We start from the raw sequence: 18,971 nt of genomic DNA on the forward strand, positions 1-18,971 counted from the left end.
AAGCTCGAAAACGTTGATTTATAGGTTCATTGTCGTCACGCAATCATGAAATGTTACAAATAATGATAATTTATGAAGTGCTGATTATATTCACCTTTCCAATTTTTCCTTCCTGGTTTCAACTCGTTCTCCTGTAACTTTGTAATTTACTCCAATCAATTTTTTTGCACGATTTTGACACTTTTAGAGTTGATTCCTGAAGTTGTATTAGAAATTGTCAATTTCAGTCTAGAAAACATACAGTTTTAGTTTTCATCTGAGTCCTAATTGAAATTGAGTTGGACGAACTTGGAAATTAGATTTACTAATAAAGCACCAACTTGGTATCCCTTGAGACCTCTATACAGACAAGTTGACGTGACAACATTTTAATTTACCCCCAACACACACATACAGTCTTTAAACGAAAACTTGATTATGACGTCAGGGCAAATAATGGCATTGTTGCCAAAATGTGAAAAAAATACAGGATCACTGCCTAAAATATGTTTCACTTTTCTGATACATAGGTGAAATTGCGCCTAACATTTCAGTAATTGTTTAAAAAACTAACCAACATTTTGAAAATTGTCACGTCATCCGAAACTAGTTAAGCTAGTTTTTTTAGGTTATCGGATAGGAAATCTAATGAGGATTCCAAAAATGTGCTTAAAACCGTCGTTTACTTACTCCAAGTCGGTTTGATAAGTCATTTTGTTCCTGACTGTTGAATGCACCCTGAATTTTAGTAGAATGTGGGGGAAAAAACAAATTGTCAGGGTAAAGTAATACTTCTATCTAATCTAACTTAATAAAATAAATTTTAATAATTAAAATTATAGTAAAACAATATTTTATGAAATACTTATTTTTTTTATTTTAAATTTTTAGAAAATTCCGTTTCCTTTTATTCGTTTGTATTGTACTTACATAATCTAACTGGAAATGAATAAGAAAATACATTAAATGGCAGGTTTAAAGTGACTGATGATTCTAAAACTAACTGTTAAAATAAAGGAATAATTTTAAAATGTCACTTTATGGAACCTTCAAGACCATTGCCTCTAATCGTACTTATAATTTAAAAGTCGGCGTAAAACAATAAAGCCCGATCTAAAAATTTCTCTCCATCACGATTCTTTCCCTGAAAACGCCGTCTGATTCTGACTTTTTGCCAACTCGGTGCTGATAAATCAATTTTCATTCAACATCCCAAACTTCCTTTGTCTTATTCCTCCTTTTTTTCCATTTAATTTCCAGGGAGAAAAAGTCGACGGTCTTTATATTAAAAGCCCAACGTTTCCCTTAAAATATTTTTGCTTTTACGTTTTATAATTCGACTCATATAACCTCTTAATTACGTTGCGTCTATTATACGTTTCCAGCTGGGGAAATGGATGCTTATTATCCAAGACGTTCTAACTAACATAAGGAAATATTTAATGCATTCATCCCGAGCTAAAATGGGGGAAAATAATTTCCAGGCATGCAGATAACCTCATTTCAAATTGCAGGTGAAATTCAGTAGTTTAAACCGAGAGTAGCAACGTATGTTCGTTTAATTTGAAACTACATGCGCTAGTAACATTTTCCGCAATAATATTATTTCTTCCTCTGGAAAAGGAATCTCGTGATTTCGGGTATTAAATTCGTTTTATTTTGTTTCGCAATTGTAATCAGTATCTCGAGCTTCTTTTGTTAAGTTAGTAACCCTCGCAATTCTCGTCCGTTACCGGTCGTTTGCGATTGGAACTTAAATTGGATTTTCTCTTTGAACTCTTGTTTATTAATTTTATGTTTTACTTGAAGTTACGAAAAGTTATCTGATGCTTTTGGTTTGAAAGTTAAACACATTAAGACCACTCTCTGAAATATCCAGGACACCCTGTACCAAGGACGGTAAACAGTAAAGGATTACTTCATTCCATAAGCGCAATGTTGCCGCAAGGTAAAGTAACATTCAATGTGACAAGAAAATTTACCAATTTTACCAGTAAATTTATGGGTCTAATTAAAATTTGCTTAAAAAATATAATTTTCCTGTCCTGCGACTGTCATTAATTTGAAAAGTCATAAATCTGAATCACTATACTTTTCATGCACCCCCTGTATAGTAGCGGACTGTGAAACTCCAGACATGAGTGTAGCTCTTCTTTACGAACATTTCAGATTTCTTTCAAATTTTTCGAGTTATTTAGGAAAAACTGGTTTAGTGCGACAAATTTTCAAATCAGTTTGTAAATTTGAACAGTCTGTAATTCGGTTATTTTTTGGGAGTTCAGGGAAGTTGAATCGCTCAAATTAGCCGTCTTGAGCTCCTTTTTCCAGTAGTGTTAAGCAAACAATTCTATCTCAAAAAATGTGTACAGCATAACCGAAAACATTCAATTACCATACTTTTCATGCACACCCTGTATACTGGAAGCTAAAACGGTCCTGCAACCTTACGGTGCTAAATTAAGGAGTTGATTAGGAACATTTTTGGTCTCCTGCAATTTTTTTTTTAACAGTTACCGTTTTCGAGTAGTTTAGGAAAAACTGGTTTGTTAAGTTAGTAGAATTGTGATCTAAATTTTGAACACGGTTTAAAGGACTAAATTGCCTGTAAAACCCACTTGGAGTGACCGAATCATATTTTTAAGCACATTTTTCTAATTCTCATTAAATTTTCTGTCTAATGACATAAAACATCACTACAAAAACAAGTAAACTCAGGGAGAAAAGTGGTGTCAAAATATAAAATGTTATAGACACAATTTGAAAGAAAAGTCAGAGACCAAATCGCTTGTAAAACCCACTTGGAGTAAGAAAATGACTGTTCCTCAATAAATTTCCTATCTGATAACATAAAACGACACTACAAAATTTAATACAGTCAGAGGAAAAATGGGTGTCAAAGTTTGAACTGCTAGTAACACCGATTTGAGAATAAACAGTTACGGACAAAATCGCTTGTAAAATCCACTTAGAGTGAGAAAATGACTGTTTTAAGTACATTTTTGAAATCCTCATTAAATTTCCTATCTGATAACATAAAACAACACTACAAAATTTAATACAGTCAGGGGAAAAATGGGTGTCAAACTTTTAACTGCTAGTAACAACGTTTTGAGAATAAACAATTACGGACAAAATCGCTTGTAAAACCCACTTAGAGTGAGAAAATGACTGTTTTAAGTACATTTTTGAAATCCTCATTAAATTTCCTATCTGATAACATAAAACAACACTACAAAATTTAATACAGTCAGGGGAAAAATGGGTGTCGAAGTTTGAACTGCTAGTAACACCGTTTTGAGAATAAACAGTCTTGGACAAAATCGCTTGTAAAACCCACTTAGAGTGAGAAAATGACTGTTTTAAGTACATTTTTGAAATCCTCATTAAATTTCCTATCTGATAACATAAAACAACACTACAAAATTTAATACAGTCAGAGGAAAAATGGGTGTCAAACTTTGAACTGCTAGTAACACCGTTTTGAATAAACAGTCACGGACAAAATCGCTTGTAAAACCCATTTAGAGTGAGAAAATGACTGTTTTAAGCAAATTTTTTAAATCCTCAATAAATGTCCTATCCGACAACATAAAACAACACTACAAAATTTAATACAGTCAGGGGAAAAATGGGTGTCAAAATTTGAACTGCTAGTAACACCGTTTTGAGAATAAACAGTTACGGACAAAATCACTTGTAAAACCCACTTAGAGTGAGAAAATGACTGTTCTAAGTACATTTTTGAAATCCTCATTAAATTTACTATCTGACAACATAAAACGACACTACAAAATTTGATACAGTCAGGGAAAAAATGGGTGTCAAAATTTGAACTGCTAGTAACACCGTTTTGAGAATAAACAGTTACGGACAAAATCGCTTGTTAAACCCACTTAGGGTGAGAAAATGACTGTTTTAAGTACATTTTTGAAATCCTCATTAAATGTCCTATCTGATAACATAAAACAACACTACAAAATTTAATACAGTCAGGGAAAAAATGGGTGTCAAAGTTAGAACTGCTAGTAACACCGTTTTGAATAAACTGTCACGGACAAAATCGCTTGTAAAACCCACTTAGAGTGAGAAAATGACTGTTTTAAGTACATTTTTGAAATCCTCATTAAATTTCCTATCTGATAACATAAAACAACACTACAAAATTTAATACAGTCAGGGGAAAAATGGGTGTCTATAATAACATATACACTGTGTGTAAAAAGTCCGGCAACCCTGAATTATTTCGCAAAATATACAACTTATTGAAAAATATCCTATATAAATATTGACGCACTTTAAACGTTTTACCGTTAGGTGACATTCAGGAATATACAGGGTTAGCCACAATATGGCAATGAATTGAGGTTATGTTTTTTCTTATGGAATGACCATGTTTCAATGACATTTTCTGATTCGCTCTCTCATTCTAATCACATTTCATGTAACATGTTGTATGGTTATCTTAAACAGTTTGGCAGCTATTTAATTATTAAAGAAAACTACACTTTTAAATAAGTAAACATTTTTTATTTGATTAAATGCTGAAAATGTGCCCCTTGAACTTTCTGACAATGAGCTAAATTAAAATAAAATTTTTCAATGACGTTTTGTAACATGTCGCGTGTTATAAGGTTGCATTCATCCATAATTCTTCTTCTTAAATCATCTAAATTTGTCGGTTTTGTTGCATATACCTTATTTTTTAAGTGACCCCATAGAAAATAATCTAGAGGCGTCAAATCCGGTGATCTAGGAGGCCACTCTATTGCACCTCTACGACCTATCCAACGGTTAGGAAACACCTCATCCAAGTACGCCCGTACATGTCTTCCAAAATGTGGTTGCGCACCATCCTGTTGAAACCAAGTATGCTGGAAATTCGGTCCGACTATGTTAATAATTGATGGCACAATTTTTTAATTAATGTTAAACTGTTCCACGGTTTCAAAATACGTCCTCTGCCTACCGCCAAAACCTCTTATCATAAGCAGAGTTACACGTTCCTTTTCTGTAAGGGACATTGTGTACAAAAAATTATTGACACTACCAGCTAATGTCAAAAATAGGTACCCGCAATCTACTATCAAATGTAACAATCAGGTAAAGGTGAGAATTACTATCGATAAACATGGGATACCATGAAAGCAAATTTGTCTTTAATAATTAAATAGCTGCCAAACTGTTCAAGGTAACCATACAACATGTTACATGAAATGTGATCAGAATGAGAGAGCGAATCAGAAAACGTCATTGAAACATGGTCATTCCATAAGAAAAAACATAACCTCAATTCATTGCCATATTGTGGCTCACCCTGTATATTCCTGAATGTCACCTAACGGTAAAACGTTTAAAGTGCGTCAATATTTATATAGGATATTTTTCAATGAGTTGTATATTTTGCGAAATAATTCAGGGTTGCCGGACTTTTTACACACAGTGTATATATACAGGATATACAGGGTGGTTCATAAAGGCGTGGCAGATAAAATATTAGTTTTTTAAAGTAGAATAACACATTTTTAGATTCTCTATGAAATTCTAAAACTCTGTTATTAATAATGTCATGTACCTAAACCTAATAGTTTTTCATATATTTTAATAAATTGAACACCCTGTAGCATATAACGCAAGTTTATTTGGATAAATCTATTTTCTACGAGTGGGCGCAAAGGATAACATTCCCGCACTATTCTTGTTTTTGAAATAGAGACTTTTCCGCACTAGTGCGTAAAGAAATCATTTTGCCGCACTTGGTTGGGAAAATGAAATTATATCATTTTATGTTTCATATTATAAATTATTATTCCATATAATAATTGTTTATTTATTATTAATATTAGTGACAAATAGATTAAAGGCAATTCATCACATTAATAACCCATTTATGGTACTTAATTAAGTTTTATTTTTGTTTTTTAATTTTTTTAATGGTAAAAGAAATATAATTAAAATTCACAAAAAAAACTGGGAAATTAATTGATGAAAACCCACTTTGATTCACTGTAAAAATTACAAAGCCATGTGCGATTGTATAGCCGAAATAAAAATCATTTTGTCGAATATCCACCAATCCGTAATCTGCTTGAACCCTGTACTCTTTCGCAATTACCCGGTAATCACGCAAAATGCCAGTCGAAATGCGGAATAACAAGGGATTTTTCCTTTTGATTGTACTATCACTTTGTCGGTAAACCTTCGTTCCGGAATAATTCATACGGCTGCACAAAGAGATTGATTTTAACGCTTCGACTGTCTGTCCAAATCAATACCAACTAAGGTCTATTTTTACGTATTACAGATACGTTTGTTGCTATGGAAAATTGTGTTGCAATAACCGTTTGATGCAAGCGAACTTCAGCCTAAATGACACTGATTTTTTTTAAATTTGAGCTTAAGTTCTTTCCAACTCATTAAAATAAACAGGACCTTTGCTTTGCATTGGAAGCCTCCTGGAGCAAAATAAAAAATTACCAAAATTTCATTTTTAGCAAAAACGGCTTTTTGTTAATTTTTGAATAACTGTAACTTTTTTAATTTGGCCACTTATAAATTTCACTCAAACGCCATTATAAGGTGGATAAAAAATACTACAAAATGAGAGAAAACTAGCCTCTCTAGCACTTACCGAAATTTTGAATTTCAAAAAATAGTAAAAAAAGACCCCTAATACCCCCCCATTCTATCAATTATTTCGAAAAAAGAAAAATTTTAAAATTAATAATTTCGTACTTATTTCACCTAATTTAAGGTCCTTTGGTATAAATATGCATTTCGCTGTTCATTGGAACCCTCCTGGAGCAAAATAAAAAATTACTAAAATTGCACTTTTTGCAAAAATGGCAATTTTCCAATATTTGAATAATTGTAACTTTTTTATTTTAACTCTTATAGATTTCAATAAAGCGCCGTTAGAAAGAGGATAAAAAATACTACAAAATTAGCCAAAGCTGGCCTCTCTGGCTCTTCATGTTGCCGAGATATTAAATTTCAAAAAGTAGTAAAAAAAAGACCCTAATATCTTTCGATTTTTTTGAAAAATTTAAAATTTTAAAGTGCTTTTTTTGTACTTATTTTACCTAATTTAAGGTCCTTTGGTATAAATATGCCCTTTGCTGAGCATTAGAACCCTCCTGGAGCAAAATAAAAAATTAGTAAAATTGCACTTTTTGCAAAAATTACATTTTTCAAATTTTAGAATAATTGTAACTTTTTTATTTGAACTCTTATAGATTTCGCTAAAACGCCATTAGAAAGAGGATAAAAAATACTACAAAATAAGCCAAACTGACCTCTCTAGCGCTTTATGTTACCGAGATATTGAATTTCAAAATGTAGTAGTGTGCTTTAAAAAGACCCCTAATACCCCCCCGTTCTTTCGATTTTTTTGAAAAATGGAAAATTTTAAAGTACTTTTTTCACCTAATTTAAATTCCTTTGGTATAAATATGCCCTTTGCTGAGCATTGGAACCCTCCCGGAGCAAAATAAAAAATTTCTAAAATTTCACTTTTTGCAAAAATGGCATTTTTCCAATTTTAGAATAATTGTAACTTTTTTATTTGAACTCTTATAGATTTCAATAAAACGTCATTAGAAAGAGGTTACAAAATACTACAAAATGAGCCAAAGCTGGCCTCTCTAACTCTCCATGTTGCCGAGATATTAAATTTCAAAAAGTAGTAAAAAAAGACCTCTAATACCCCCCCATTCTTTCAATTTTTTAAAAAATGGAAAATTTTATAGTGCTTTTTTTGTACTTGTTTTACCTAATTTAAGGTCCTTTGGTATAAATATGCCTTTTGCTGTGCATTGGAACCCTCCTGGAGCAAAATAAAAAATTACTCAAAATGCACTTTTTGCAAATATGGCTTTTTCCAATTTTTGAATAATCGTAACTTTTTTAGTTGAACTCTTATAGATTTCACTATAACGTCATTAGAAAGAGGATACAAAATATTACAAAATAAGCTAAAACTGGCCTCTCTAGCTCTTCGTGTTAGCGAGATATTGAATTTCAAAAAGTAGTAAAAAAAGACCCCTAATACCTCCCATCCTCTCAATTTTTTCGAAAAATGAAAAATTTTAAAATGTTTATTTTGTACTTATTTTGCCTAATTTAAGGTACTTATTTAGTATAAATATAAAATGAGCTGAAACCGGCCCCCCTATCTGCTCACGTTACCGAGATATTGAATCTTAAAAAGTATTACCCCCCCATTCATTAATTATTTTTAAAAAAGTGATTTTTTGTGCTTATTTCCCTTAATTTGAGGTCCTTTGGTATAAATCCAGATTAAATGAATGCCAATTTGGTCCTCCGAGCCGGATAATGACACGTAGGCTGACAGACAAAAAATCACTAATTTCCTACTAACCAACCTTCTGTAGGTCAATTGAAAGAGAAATTATTTTCATAATTCATTTATTACGCTTTCAAAAAGAAACAAAAATGGCATTCCAGGTTGTTTTTTTTCTAAATAATCTCACCCGTCAAGGTTTCCCTAATCCCCTTTAATATATTTGCCGCTCATAAATGAAATTTGAAAGTCAAGTGGGATGCCATTTTTAACGCTTGCCGCTTTTACAATTTGCTGAAAAGTGTTTTGGCGCGAAAAGGAAAATAAAAATTAAGTGCCCCAAAAGTGTTTTATTTCCAACCAGGTAATGAAATTGGAATTGGAAGTCTAATAAAAGGGAATCTAACCTTGCTTTTACCGCTAGGGATGTGATGTAGTAATGTGGTGGTTCTTAAAGGGTCAGGTTAGTAATTTATTACACTGGGGGATCGCCCTAACCCTAAATAATTAGTCGTGCCTAATGAAACACCATTTTAACTAAAGCCAACTGAGATTATAACTTCATAACCCCACACTTTGAAAAATAATAATAAACGTGACGCAAAATTAAAATTGTCAATTATTTACACTTTTTCTGTTTTCTGAATGCTTCCTTTTTACTTTAGTCAATTTTTTTTCTTTAATCTACCTAGTAAAACACAATTTTTGCCGCAAAAATTCTGTCCGCTATTTTTAATACCTCTTTTTCTTATTTTTTTTTTATTTGGTAGAATGCAATGTTTGATGCAAAAATAATATTGTCAAATTTTGGCGCTTTTTTTCTGTGTTGTCTTATGTTTTAAATTCTTCTTTCTTTCTTCTTCATCGTGTCTATTCGTTCCGAATACTAGCTTAGAGTGTCAAATTATAGCATTTTTTTTTCTTTTCAGTTCCTTTTTCTTTCTTTTAAATTATTTTTAACATGGTAAGAATATCATTTTTAGCACTAAAATTATATCCACAAATTTTGACACATTCTCATCATTTTGTTTCAATTCTGATTCTTTTAAACGAGTAGAAATACCGGTACTTTTTTTTTAATTCAATCAAATCTGCTTCTTTTCTTCTCTCTTTTCAAATCATCGTTTATTCTAATTTTTTTTAATTTAAGGCAATTTGACATCTGTCAATTTGACCTTAACTGTCATTGAATTTGAGAAAATCCAAGATGGCGGCCCAAAATGTAAAAATTTGAATTTATACACTTTTTCGACTAATTTGAAGTTAGGGAATCCATTACAACTGATAATTTGACGTTAACTGTCATTGATTTGGAGAATATCCAAGATAGCGGTACAAAATGTCAAAAATTTGGTTTATACACTTTTTTGACCAGTTTGAGGTTAAGGATTGCATTTCAAATGTCAGTTTGACGTTAACTGTAACTGGGTTTCAAAAAATCTAAGATGCAGGTCCAAAACGTAAAAAAGTCTAGTTTATACTCCTTTTCGACTAATGTGAAGTTAGGGAATTCATTACAAATGTCAATTTGACGTTAACTGTCACTGAATTTGAGAAAATCTAAGAAGGCGTCCCATAATGTCAAAAATATAATTTACACACTTTTTCGACTAATTTGAGGTTAGGGAATCCATTACAACTGTTGATTTGACGTTAACTGTCATTGATTTTGAAAAAATCTAAGAAGGCGTCCCATAATGTCAAAAATATAATTTACACACTTTTTCGACTAATTTGAGGTTAGGGAATCCATTACAACTGTTAATTTGACGTTAACTGTCATTGATTTTGAGAAAATCCAAGATAGCTGCCCAAAATGTCAAATTGAATTTACACATTTTTTCGACTAATTTGAGCTTGGGGAATCCATTACGACTGTTAATTTCACTTTAACTGTCATTGAATTTGAGAAAAACCCAGATAGCGCCACAAAACGTCAAAAATTTGGTTTATACACTTTTTTGACCGGTTTGAGGTTAAGGATTGCATTTCAAATGTCAGTTTGACGTTAACTGTAACTGGGTTTCAAAAAATCTAAAATGCAATGTCCAAAACGTGAAAAATCTAGTTTATACTCCTTTTCGACTAATGTAAAGTTAGGGAATTCATTACAACTGTCAATTTGACGCTAATTGTCATTGATATGAAAAAAAATCCAAGATGGCAGCTCAAAATGTAAAAAATTTGGTGTATATCCTTTTTTCGGCTAATTTGAATTTAGGCAATTCATTACAACTGTCGTTATTTGACTTATATTTTTTCGACTAATTTGAGCTTGAAGAATTCATTACAACCTTTTGACATTAACTGTCATTGATTTTGAGAAAATCCAAGATGGCGGCCTATAATGTCAAAAAATGAGATTATACTGTTATTCGGCCAATTACAAATTAGGGATTCCTTCGCACAGTATTACTTGAAAATTAATAAATTTTCTGTTCTTATTTACTTATTTCACTTAGGATCGATATTGTTATCTTCGGATAAATTCATTCTTAGGATAATTTCTATAGAAATGATGGAATTGACCAATAACAGCGTCTGGTTTCACGGTTTCCATACATATTATCCTTAGAATAAAGTTATTCTGAAATGAAATGAAAGTACTAGGCCTTAGGATCGTTACTGCCACCTTCGGATAAATTTATTCTTAGGATAATTTTTGAAGAAGATGTCTTTGGTATAAAATTATTCCAAAGTATCGGCCCTAAGGCGAGTGATGTTTGGTCTTGTTAAACATGTCGATAAAGGATAGAAAAAATCACGTAATTAACAAAGCCCTTAATAGGAGAACTGACCCTTTGTAATCAACCAGATAATTTGAAACAAACTTTATTTATTAAAGGTAAAGTGATGACTCGGAGATTTATGGCCGACATCAGAGTCAGGAAGGGTCCAAGATAGATTTACTAGGTCAGGCAGTTAATCCTTAATTTCACTAACGTGGTCAAAATGTAATTAACGATCGGGCTATTAAGAAGGGCCAACGAATTTCCCGTCCACCATGTTGAAACCGCTCCTTGATACAGGTGACCTGTCTGTATGCGTGACGTTGACATTCCCTCGACAGCCTCATTTCAATCAATCAGTAAAACAGTTCCCAATCATATTTTACTATAACATGGACGAATTAAATTTGCTACTGCGTCATCAAATCATAAGACGTTCCGAGGATTTGGAGGTGAATTATTCGTTAGAAACGCCCCAGGAAACGTACTACGAAGAAGAGTATACGAGCAGTTTTGTTGTGCCGTCGAAAGGCACTTTTAACGATTCCGTGCCCGAGGATAAATGCGAGGAATTAAAAATTGAGTTAGCAAGGGTGGAGTTGGAGGAGGCTTCCGCATTAGAGGAGCATAAAACGGTAAGACTCTAGAGTTTCAAGTAGGTTTAAGGTGACAAAACTAAACTAGGTTAAAAGCAGGATTTTGGTTGAATTTTTAGGAAAAATACGCATACAAAATGCTAATTTTACTGTCAAATAGGTTGTATCTAATGTCTGGAATTAGATCACAAATTTTAATCTACAAATGCTTTGAAAATTTAGTGAGTTCTGTAGTGACTGATGATCAAGTGCCTTGAAAATCACATGATTATGAGAGTTTCAGTTTAATCATCATTCATTCAGCGAAAAGTTTTAGAAATGTGTGTTATTTTGATTAAAATCAACTTTTTTCAACACTCTGTAGCTCAAGTACTAAGCTAGTTAACCAGTTATTTTTTTTTTATGATTGAGACTACAGACTAAACTATTTTTAGTATTTTTCGATACATTTAAATATCATTTAGACTGGTGGCAACATATTTCATCAAATCTAGAGGCTTCATCAACTGATTAAGTCATTTTGAATACTTTCCAACATGATTTATATACGAAGGGTGAACCACTGGGGCATTATGGTGTACAAACTGTAGGAATTAGTGGGCATTACTTGGGAATTGGCAACATTACTAAGAATAAGTAGGCATTACTGGGCATTAAATTAGTACTATTAACAAAATTGAAAAGGTCTAAATTATATTATAATAGTATATTATGTTACTAGAAGTAGAAATAGGCGATTATTGTGCTGAGCTCAGAAGATTGGCAACTGAGCCTAGCTGTCTCTAGCGGCGAAACCGTATAACTAATCAATCAACTTTTATACGTCAATAAAACAATAAAAAGCTCATTTCATTAGCTATCCATTGACATATAAAAGCTTATACAAAGTGTCGCAAATAAGCTAGTTATTGACGATTAAACACAAAGATGCACCAAAAAAAGTCATGAAAAAATGAGTAACTTTGACGCCCTTTAGTGGCCAAACCGTCCAATCTATTAACCAAACTTGGGGCATTTTTAGAAAGCTCATTTCATTGGCTATCCATTGACTTATATAACTTTAACAAAAATAGTGCAATTAAGCGAGTTTTGAGGAGAGGATTAAACAAGAGGATCCACCAAAAAAGTGATAAAAAAATTGGTCATATTTGACGCCCTCTAGCGGCCAAACCGTCTAACCTGTTAACCCAAATAGGGATATTTTTAGAAAGCTCATTTTATTGACTGTCCATTGACGTATAAAAATTTACCAAAGATAGTGCAATTAAGCGAGTTTTTCAGAATTAAATCAAAACACAACCCCAACAAAAATTTGACGCCCTCTAGCGGGCAAACGGCTAACCAATCAATTTTTATACATCAATGGGAAGCTCATTTCATTGGCTGTCCATCGACATATAAAAGTATATACAAAGTGCTACAAATACGGTTTAGTGACAGGATGCACCACAAACATTTTTTGACTGGTTAAAGGCTAATTTGACTATAGAAAATTAGGAAAACACGGTCACGTGACTTACTAGATCTACCACGACGTAATGCTGGGAAATTTTTTCAAATACTGTTTTTGCAAATGACAATTTTCGTAAGGTTCAAATTTGCCTGAAACACCGCCACTATCCTAATGGGTTTTGCGTTACGTTGGCCAGTTAGTGCACGCGAAAATCGACCTTAATGATTGTATTTCTACAGTTTTGTTACTACTCTCGATTTGGCAATCATTGCCCGATTTAAAAAAAAATCCTTTAAAAATATTAGAACGGTAGCAGTCAATTAAAACATTAGCTTTGGAGCCCTCTGGCGGCCAAACGAAGCAACCTATCAACACAGGCGGCCATATATTTTTTGAAAACCCATTTTATTTTTTATCCATTGACGTATAAAAGTATATACAAAGTGTTGTGTGTGACAAAAAAGACAGTTTTGACTAAATTTGACAACTACTCTTTTAACCTTTATTAATACGGTTATTTTGACAGTTACAGGGTGGTTCAGTGTATCAATTTAAAAAGTGATTTTTTTAAATAAGTGGCGTAATACCAACTTCTTTATTTCTGAACAGAGAATCAGACAGAATTATAAGAATTTGTTCCGTGTGAAAAACTAGACTTTCTGTCTTTTTTTAGAACTGATTTTTTGACCACACTGTATTATATATTTTGACGTCTTTCTGCACCCTTTCCTATAACAAACCTTGCCTAACATGACAAAACACAAAAACCAAGAAAAAAACCCTTTCCTGATATGTAGAAATTAAAAATGTTTTGGAGACCGAAAATATCAAATTTCACATAAAATGGTAAATACCTCAGAAACGGATACAGATAGATATGTGTGTGTACATTAACACACGAAATATGTCTATAATTTGACGTAGAATGCAAAAATAAAAAAATATACAGTGCATCCCATTCCGGTTAGTTCGTTGCATTACTGGGCATTACAAGAAATTAGTGGGCATTACTGGCTGAGTTTGGATATTGTGGCAGCATTCGTGCTCCATGGAGCAAGCAAAGCGAATTTGACATTAAAATGACGTTATTTGACAGTTGTTCAAATTATGGTTTTGCTCAATTATGTCATCGTGACATCACATTCGGGAGTTATCAAGAAAAAGGTCTATAGAATGTGACAGTAACCCGCCATTGTCACCTTCTTCTGTCACATTCTATCCACACGTTTCTTGAGAATTCCGTTCCTTGCTTTCAAGAATTAGAACCCTGGGTGCGTATTCTGGAAACTGGAGTTATCGAGAGAAAGACCTGTAGAATGTGACAGGAACCCGTTATTGTCAGCTTCTTCTGTCACATTCTATCAACACTTGAAAACGATTACGTCTAGTATTTCAGTCTGATCCATCTGTTATCTGACACTATTTTGACTATACAACATTAAAAATGACAGTTATGACTAGCGAGATTCTATGTCGCTGACAGTTTGGTCAACTTTTGACATTTTGTTTTTGATTATTTCAGCTGATTGAAACCTACAACATACTAGACACAATCATGGAATACCTACTAACCCTCATTGACTGCACTTCCCTAGAAATCAAAGCATCAACGAGAGTTGTATCCGCCCTTAACACCTACTCAATCAAGAACCAGCACATTGACGGAAAAACCTCGTTGTCCTTCAAACGTCTCATGGAACACCACGATATGACAACGCTGGACTGTTTCAAAGACATACTGTTGTTGATGCTAAACGACAACAGCGCCATCAAAAACGTTTACGCAGAGTTTGAGGAAAGACATAGCAATTACAAGTTGGCGTTAAAAAATTTCAAAATAATCTTAGAAATTCTGAACGTAAACGACGAGTCTTTAAGGAAACTGAAGCAGCAATTTGGCGCAGTCCTAACGGATTTTCAACATTGTCGTTGCATTTTAGACCAACAACTGCCATTTGCTATTGCTGAACGAACGGAAGTTTTGGCAGAATGTTTGATTTGCCTAGGAAATGAATGTGATATGTTAGCCGATAAGAAAAAATCTTTGGGCGTTTTGTTTAAAGATATCGGAAGAAAGGTTAACGAAAATGAATATGTTCTAGTAAAGAAGCAGGTTATTAAAGGGGGCGCTGATGACCAGAGATGAATCGCAAAGTTATTGGGGTGGAAGGATTGGAAAAATTTCAGTGGTTACAACTTTAAATTAATTCATAGCAATAGTGTTAGTGCATGTTTAGTCTGAATAGAGTAATTTGAATTAATAAAGACTTATGAAAGCAAATTTATGATAAGAATTTTGTCACAAAATACTATTTCTGATAAAAATGTTGAGGTTTGGTTTTTTGTTTATCAATCGCAATCCCCTGACCAGTTTCGCCGTATTCAGGGAGGCTATAGGGCTTGATAACCAAAAAACCAAACCTTCATTCCAGTATAGTCAACTGGATGCCAGAAATGATTGTCAATGTATGAATTTAATGTTGTGCAACATGTAGTGACATCTGTACTCTACTCCATGAGTTAGAAAGTACAAATGGCGTTTCCAAATCTAGAAACCGCTCCATTAATGCCACATCATTCAGTAAACACCGATCTGATTGATTAAAAATGGTGAGGTTTTGTCACACTTTCTATTTATGAACTATTCTAAATTATAGCTTTCTCTTTCTAGTTTCAAATTATAACCCTGAAAAGTTCTTCTTCCAATGCAGTTTTCCCTTTTCTTCTGTTTAATTTGGTTAACTTCACTTTGCTGCTGTCAGCGGTTTGTCGTTGTCAGTGAACATCAGCTTGGATTGGTGGTGGTCTTTGGCTTGAATACCAAGCCATTCCAAATGTGAATGAAAAAGTGGATCAATCGGCAAATTTAGGGAGAAACCCCAATGTTCTTAAGCAACTGGACAAAAGACATATCTTGCCTTATACAATGCAATAATTGATGGATAGAGAAAGGAATGAGATGCATAGTGGCTTTAAAATAAAAAGGATTATGTGGGGAAGAAGGATGCCTTAAACCAAGTGCCTTGGTTCAAAAGAATAAAATATAAAAACAGAAAAAATTATCACAACCATTATAAGAATGCGAACAGGACATTTTGTGAATACGGAGCATCGAAGACTTGAATGACATATTTTTCCAATCTAAATCAACTATGATGGAGTCTTTGACCTTTATAGCAGAGTGGGGGTGTATCATCCCCCATGGGTTTCCCTGGTTTGATTGAGAGGCCAACAAACATGTTAATCAACCGACTAAATAAATACATAAATTCATTCATCTTACTATTAAACTTAAAAAAAAAACACATATATTTGTACTTAAACTGATTGGATTGTTATAGAAATCTAGGGATTAAGATAGTATGATTGTAGACAACTGATCTTAATCCTATATTGTTTGTAGATAAAGTTTCTGGACCCATTTTGCTCTCAGCCAGTAGTTATGTTGTCCCCCTTTGTTGTGTTTTCAGGGGGGAAGCAAAGCTCAGAAACCGCAGAAGACAAACCAATTAATTTGTATACCAAAGCACCAAGAGGCCTGCCTGGAGATAGCATAACATTTGATGTTCTTTGAGTTTGGACCACTTGTTACTGCTCATTTCCTTGATGGCGCTCTATAAATGGAGTTTTCCACTTTCAATAGATTTAAAGAATTTTAAATAATTTTTTCTAGTTTCATTTAGTTTTAAGCATGAAAACTGTTTGGACCATTCCTGGCCAAATTTCTGCATATAAACTTCTATAATACTATTACAAATTACTTTCACTACGTCAGTAGAATCAGTACTGGTAATACTTTTCAACTTGTTTTTGGACACTTTGAAAGATATTGATTGACAAGAAACGAAATTGATACTTTCAATCTTACCGCACTATCCATACTAGACTGTTCAGATTGGCCTGTCTACCCACAAATTGTACCTTTCACGGCTTAAAACGTATCCAAAATCCATCTGTTATAAACCTTCCAAGTGAAAGGCGAGGCCAGGCCCTTCGTAAATCGTAATATTAAATTAGGTCTCGGATGCGAGTGGGTAACCACCATCCGCGAACTATAAAATTGGATATATTGAAACGCGTTAACTTGCTGCCGGGAACTCCATAAAATAGTGGAAAAGGGAAAGTTATTATTGAGCGCCGAGTTTCGGTTTAGGGTCTGTGAGAGTTTACAGTTTCTTTGGTTTTAGGATTATTATCCATGAAAATTTATTTATTACCTTCACCTTAACTTGTACGAGAGCTGTTTTTTTGTTTCAACCTCTGATAGGCAGTCAAGGAAAGATCGGGGGGCATAAGAAAAAGGTTTTATTGCCAAAAGTTAAGTATAATCAACTTTTCGACATAATCAATGGGACAGTTAAGCTATTCTTCAGTGGGAAAGCGTTGCCCTCCAAGCAATGTCTTCAATTTAGGGAAAAGGTGAAAGTCTCAGAATTCTAGGTCAGGATATGATAGTCATTTGAATCAATGTTCCAATAAAATTTCTCAAGAAACTCTCTGGTTACCCAAGAACTGTGAAGACTGGTATTATTATGGATAAAAACAACTCCATAGGAATCCGCTTCTTCTGTATTGAATAATTCTCCGTAAACATAATTGCAGAAATCGTTTTCCCTTGTTTACCTAAACTTACCTTACCTGATTTTGGTTTAGTTAATTAGTATGTATTTTGGTTTTACACTTATTGCTGAAGTTTGAGGTTATGCGTTTCTTCATTTTACGTGCTAACTTTTTATAACTTTGGATCATAGGTGAGCTCTTCTTTTCTTCCATTGAAGTTTTATTCTTTTCTTTTATTTTAACGTGCTGAATTTGCTTGAAAGATGATTATTTTCTTGTCATGGCTGTCATTAATGTCATTAAAATATTTTTTTTTCAATATTGTCAAAATACTATCCTGAAAAACAAATAATTTAAATTTGCAAACTGACATTTATCAAGATGAAACTGTTTTGCTAACTGTTGCAAATTCTAGGCAAATTTCGATAGTTTTGACATTAGTGACAGATATTACGTGGTTTTTGGAGAATAATTTAACTAGACCCGTGACCACTGTCAAAATACCTGTCATAAATCTCGGAAACACGTTTTGTATCAAATACTGTAAGAAAACTTTTCTAAACCTTGATTTTTAAAACCCTGAACTTTTGAGCACAGTTTGACACAATTGCTTATCAACTCCACCTGAAGTGGGAAAATGACTGTTTTAAACACAGCTTTGGACTCCTCATTAAATTTGCTATCTAATAACATGAAAAAACACTGAAAAATTTGATACAGTCAGTGGTGGCAGAGTTTGAACTGCCAGAAATACAGTTTGAAAGGGCAGATAAGGACAAAGTCACTTTTGAATCTCACTTGAAGTAAAAAAAGGATTGTTTTAAGCACATTTTTGGAATCCTCATTAAATTTCCTATCCAATAACCTGAAAAAACATTACAAGATTTGGTACAGTCAGAGTGAAAAGCGGCGTCAAAGTTCAAACTGCCAGAAAAACAGTTTTAAAGAACAGTCAAGTACAAAAATCGACTGTAAAACCCACTTGGTATAAAAAAATAATTGTTTTAAGCACATTTTTTAAATCCTCATTAAATTTGCTATCCAAGAACCTGAAAAAATACTACAAGATTTATTACAGTCAGAGAGAAAAGCGGTGTCAAGGTTTGAACTGCTAGAAAAACAGTTTTAAAGAACAGTCAGAGACAAAACATCCTGTAAAACCCACTTGGAGTAAGACAATGTATGTTTTAAGCACATTTTTGGAATCCTTATTAAATTTGCTATCCAATAACTTGAAAACAACACTACAAGATGTGGTACAGTCAGATAAAAAAGCGGTGTCAATGTATGAACTGCTAGAAAAACAGTTTTAAATAACAGTCAAAGACAAAATATCCTGTAAAACCCACTTGGAG

At 33.1% G+C, this 18,971-nt stretch overlaps 2 protein-coding genes across 2 annotated transcripts in view; one reads left to right on the plus strand and one right to left on the minus strand.

Annotated features, from left to right (window-relative positions):
- Positions 1-18,971, minus strand: part of dpr12 (defective proboscis extension response 12) — a 202,839-nt gene that overhangs the window by 89,786 nt on the left and 94,082 nt on the right. The window lies entirely within an intron of this gene.
- LOC145729561 (uncharacterized) lies at positions 11,366-15,337 on the plus strand. Its single transcript, XM_081980368.1, has 2 exons — positions 11,366-11,642; positions 14,579-15,337. The coding sequence occupies exons 1-2, from the start codon at positions 11,400-11,402 to the stop codon at positions 15,200-15,202; spliced, it is 867 nt and encodes a 288-aa protein (XP_081836494.1). The 5' UTR covers positions 11,366-11,399; the 3' UTR covers positions 15,203-15,337.

Source organism: Ips typographus, linkage group LG5 (assembly GCF_016097725.1).
Source record: "Ips typographus isolate SLU linkage group LG5, UJ_Ityp_2.0, whole genome shotgun sequence".
In the NCBI taxonomy this organism is placed as follows: domain Eukaryota; kingdom Metazoa; phylum Arthropoda; class Insecta; order Coleoptera; family Curculionidae; genus Ips; species Ips typographus.

What these genes read in the sequence shown, in the direction of transcription:
- LOC145729561 (XM_081980368.1), top strand. Translation starts at nt 11,400, where the DNA reads ATGGACGAATTAAATTTGCTACTGCGTCATCAAATCATAAGACGTTCC. An exon ending in CATTAGAGGAGCATAAAACG is followed by an intron (nt 11,643 to 14,578) that starts GTAAGACTCTAG and finishes TGATTATTTCAG; the next exon opens with CTGATTGAAACCTACAACAT.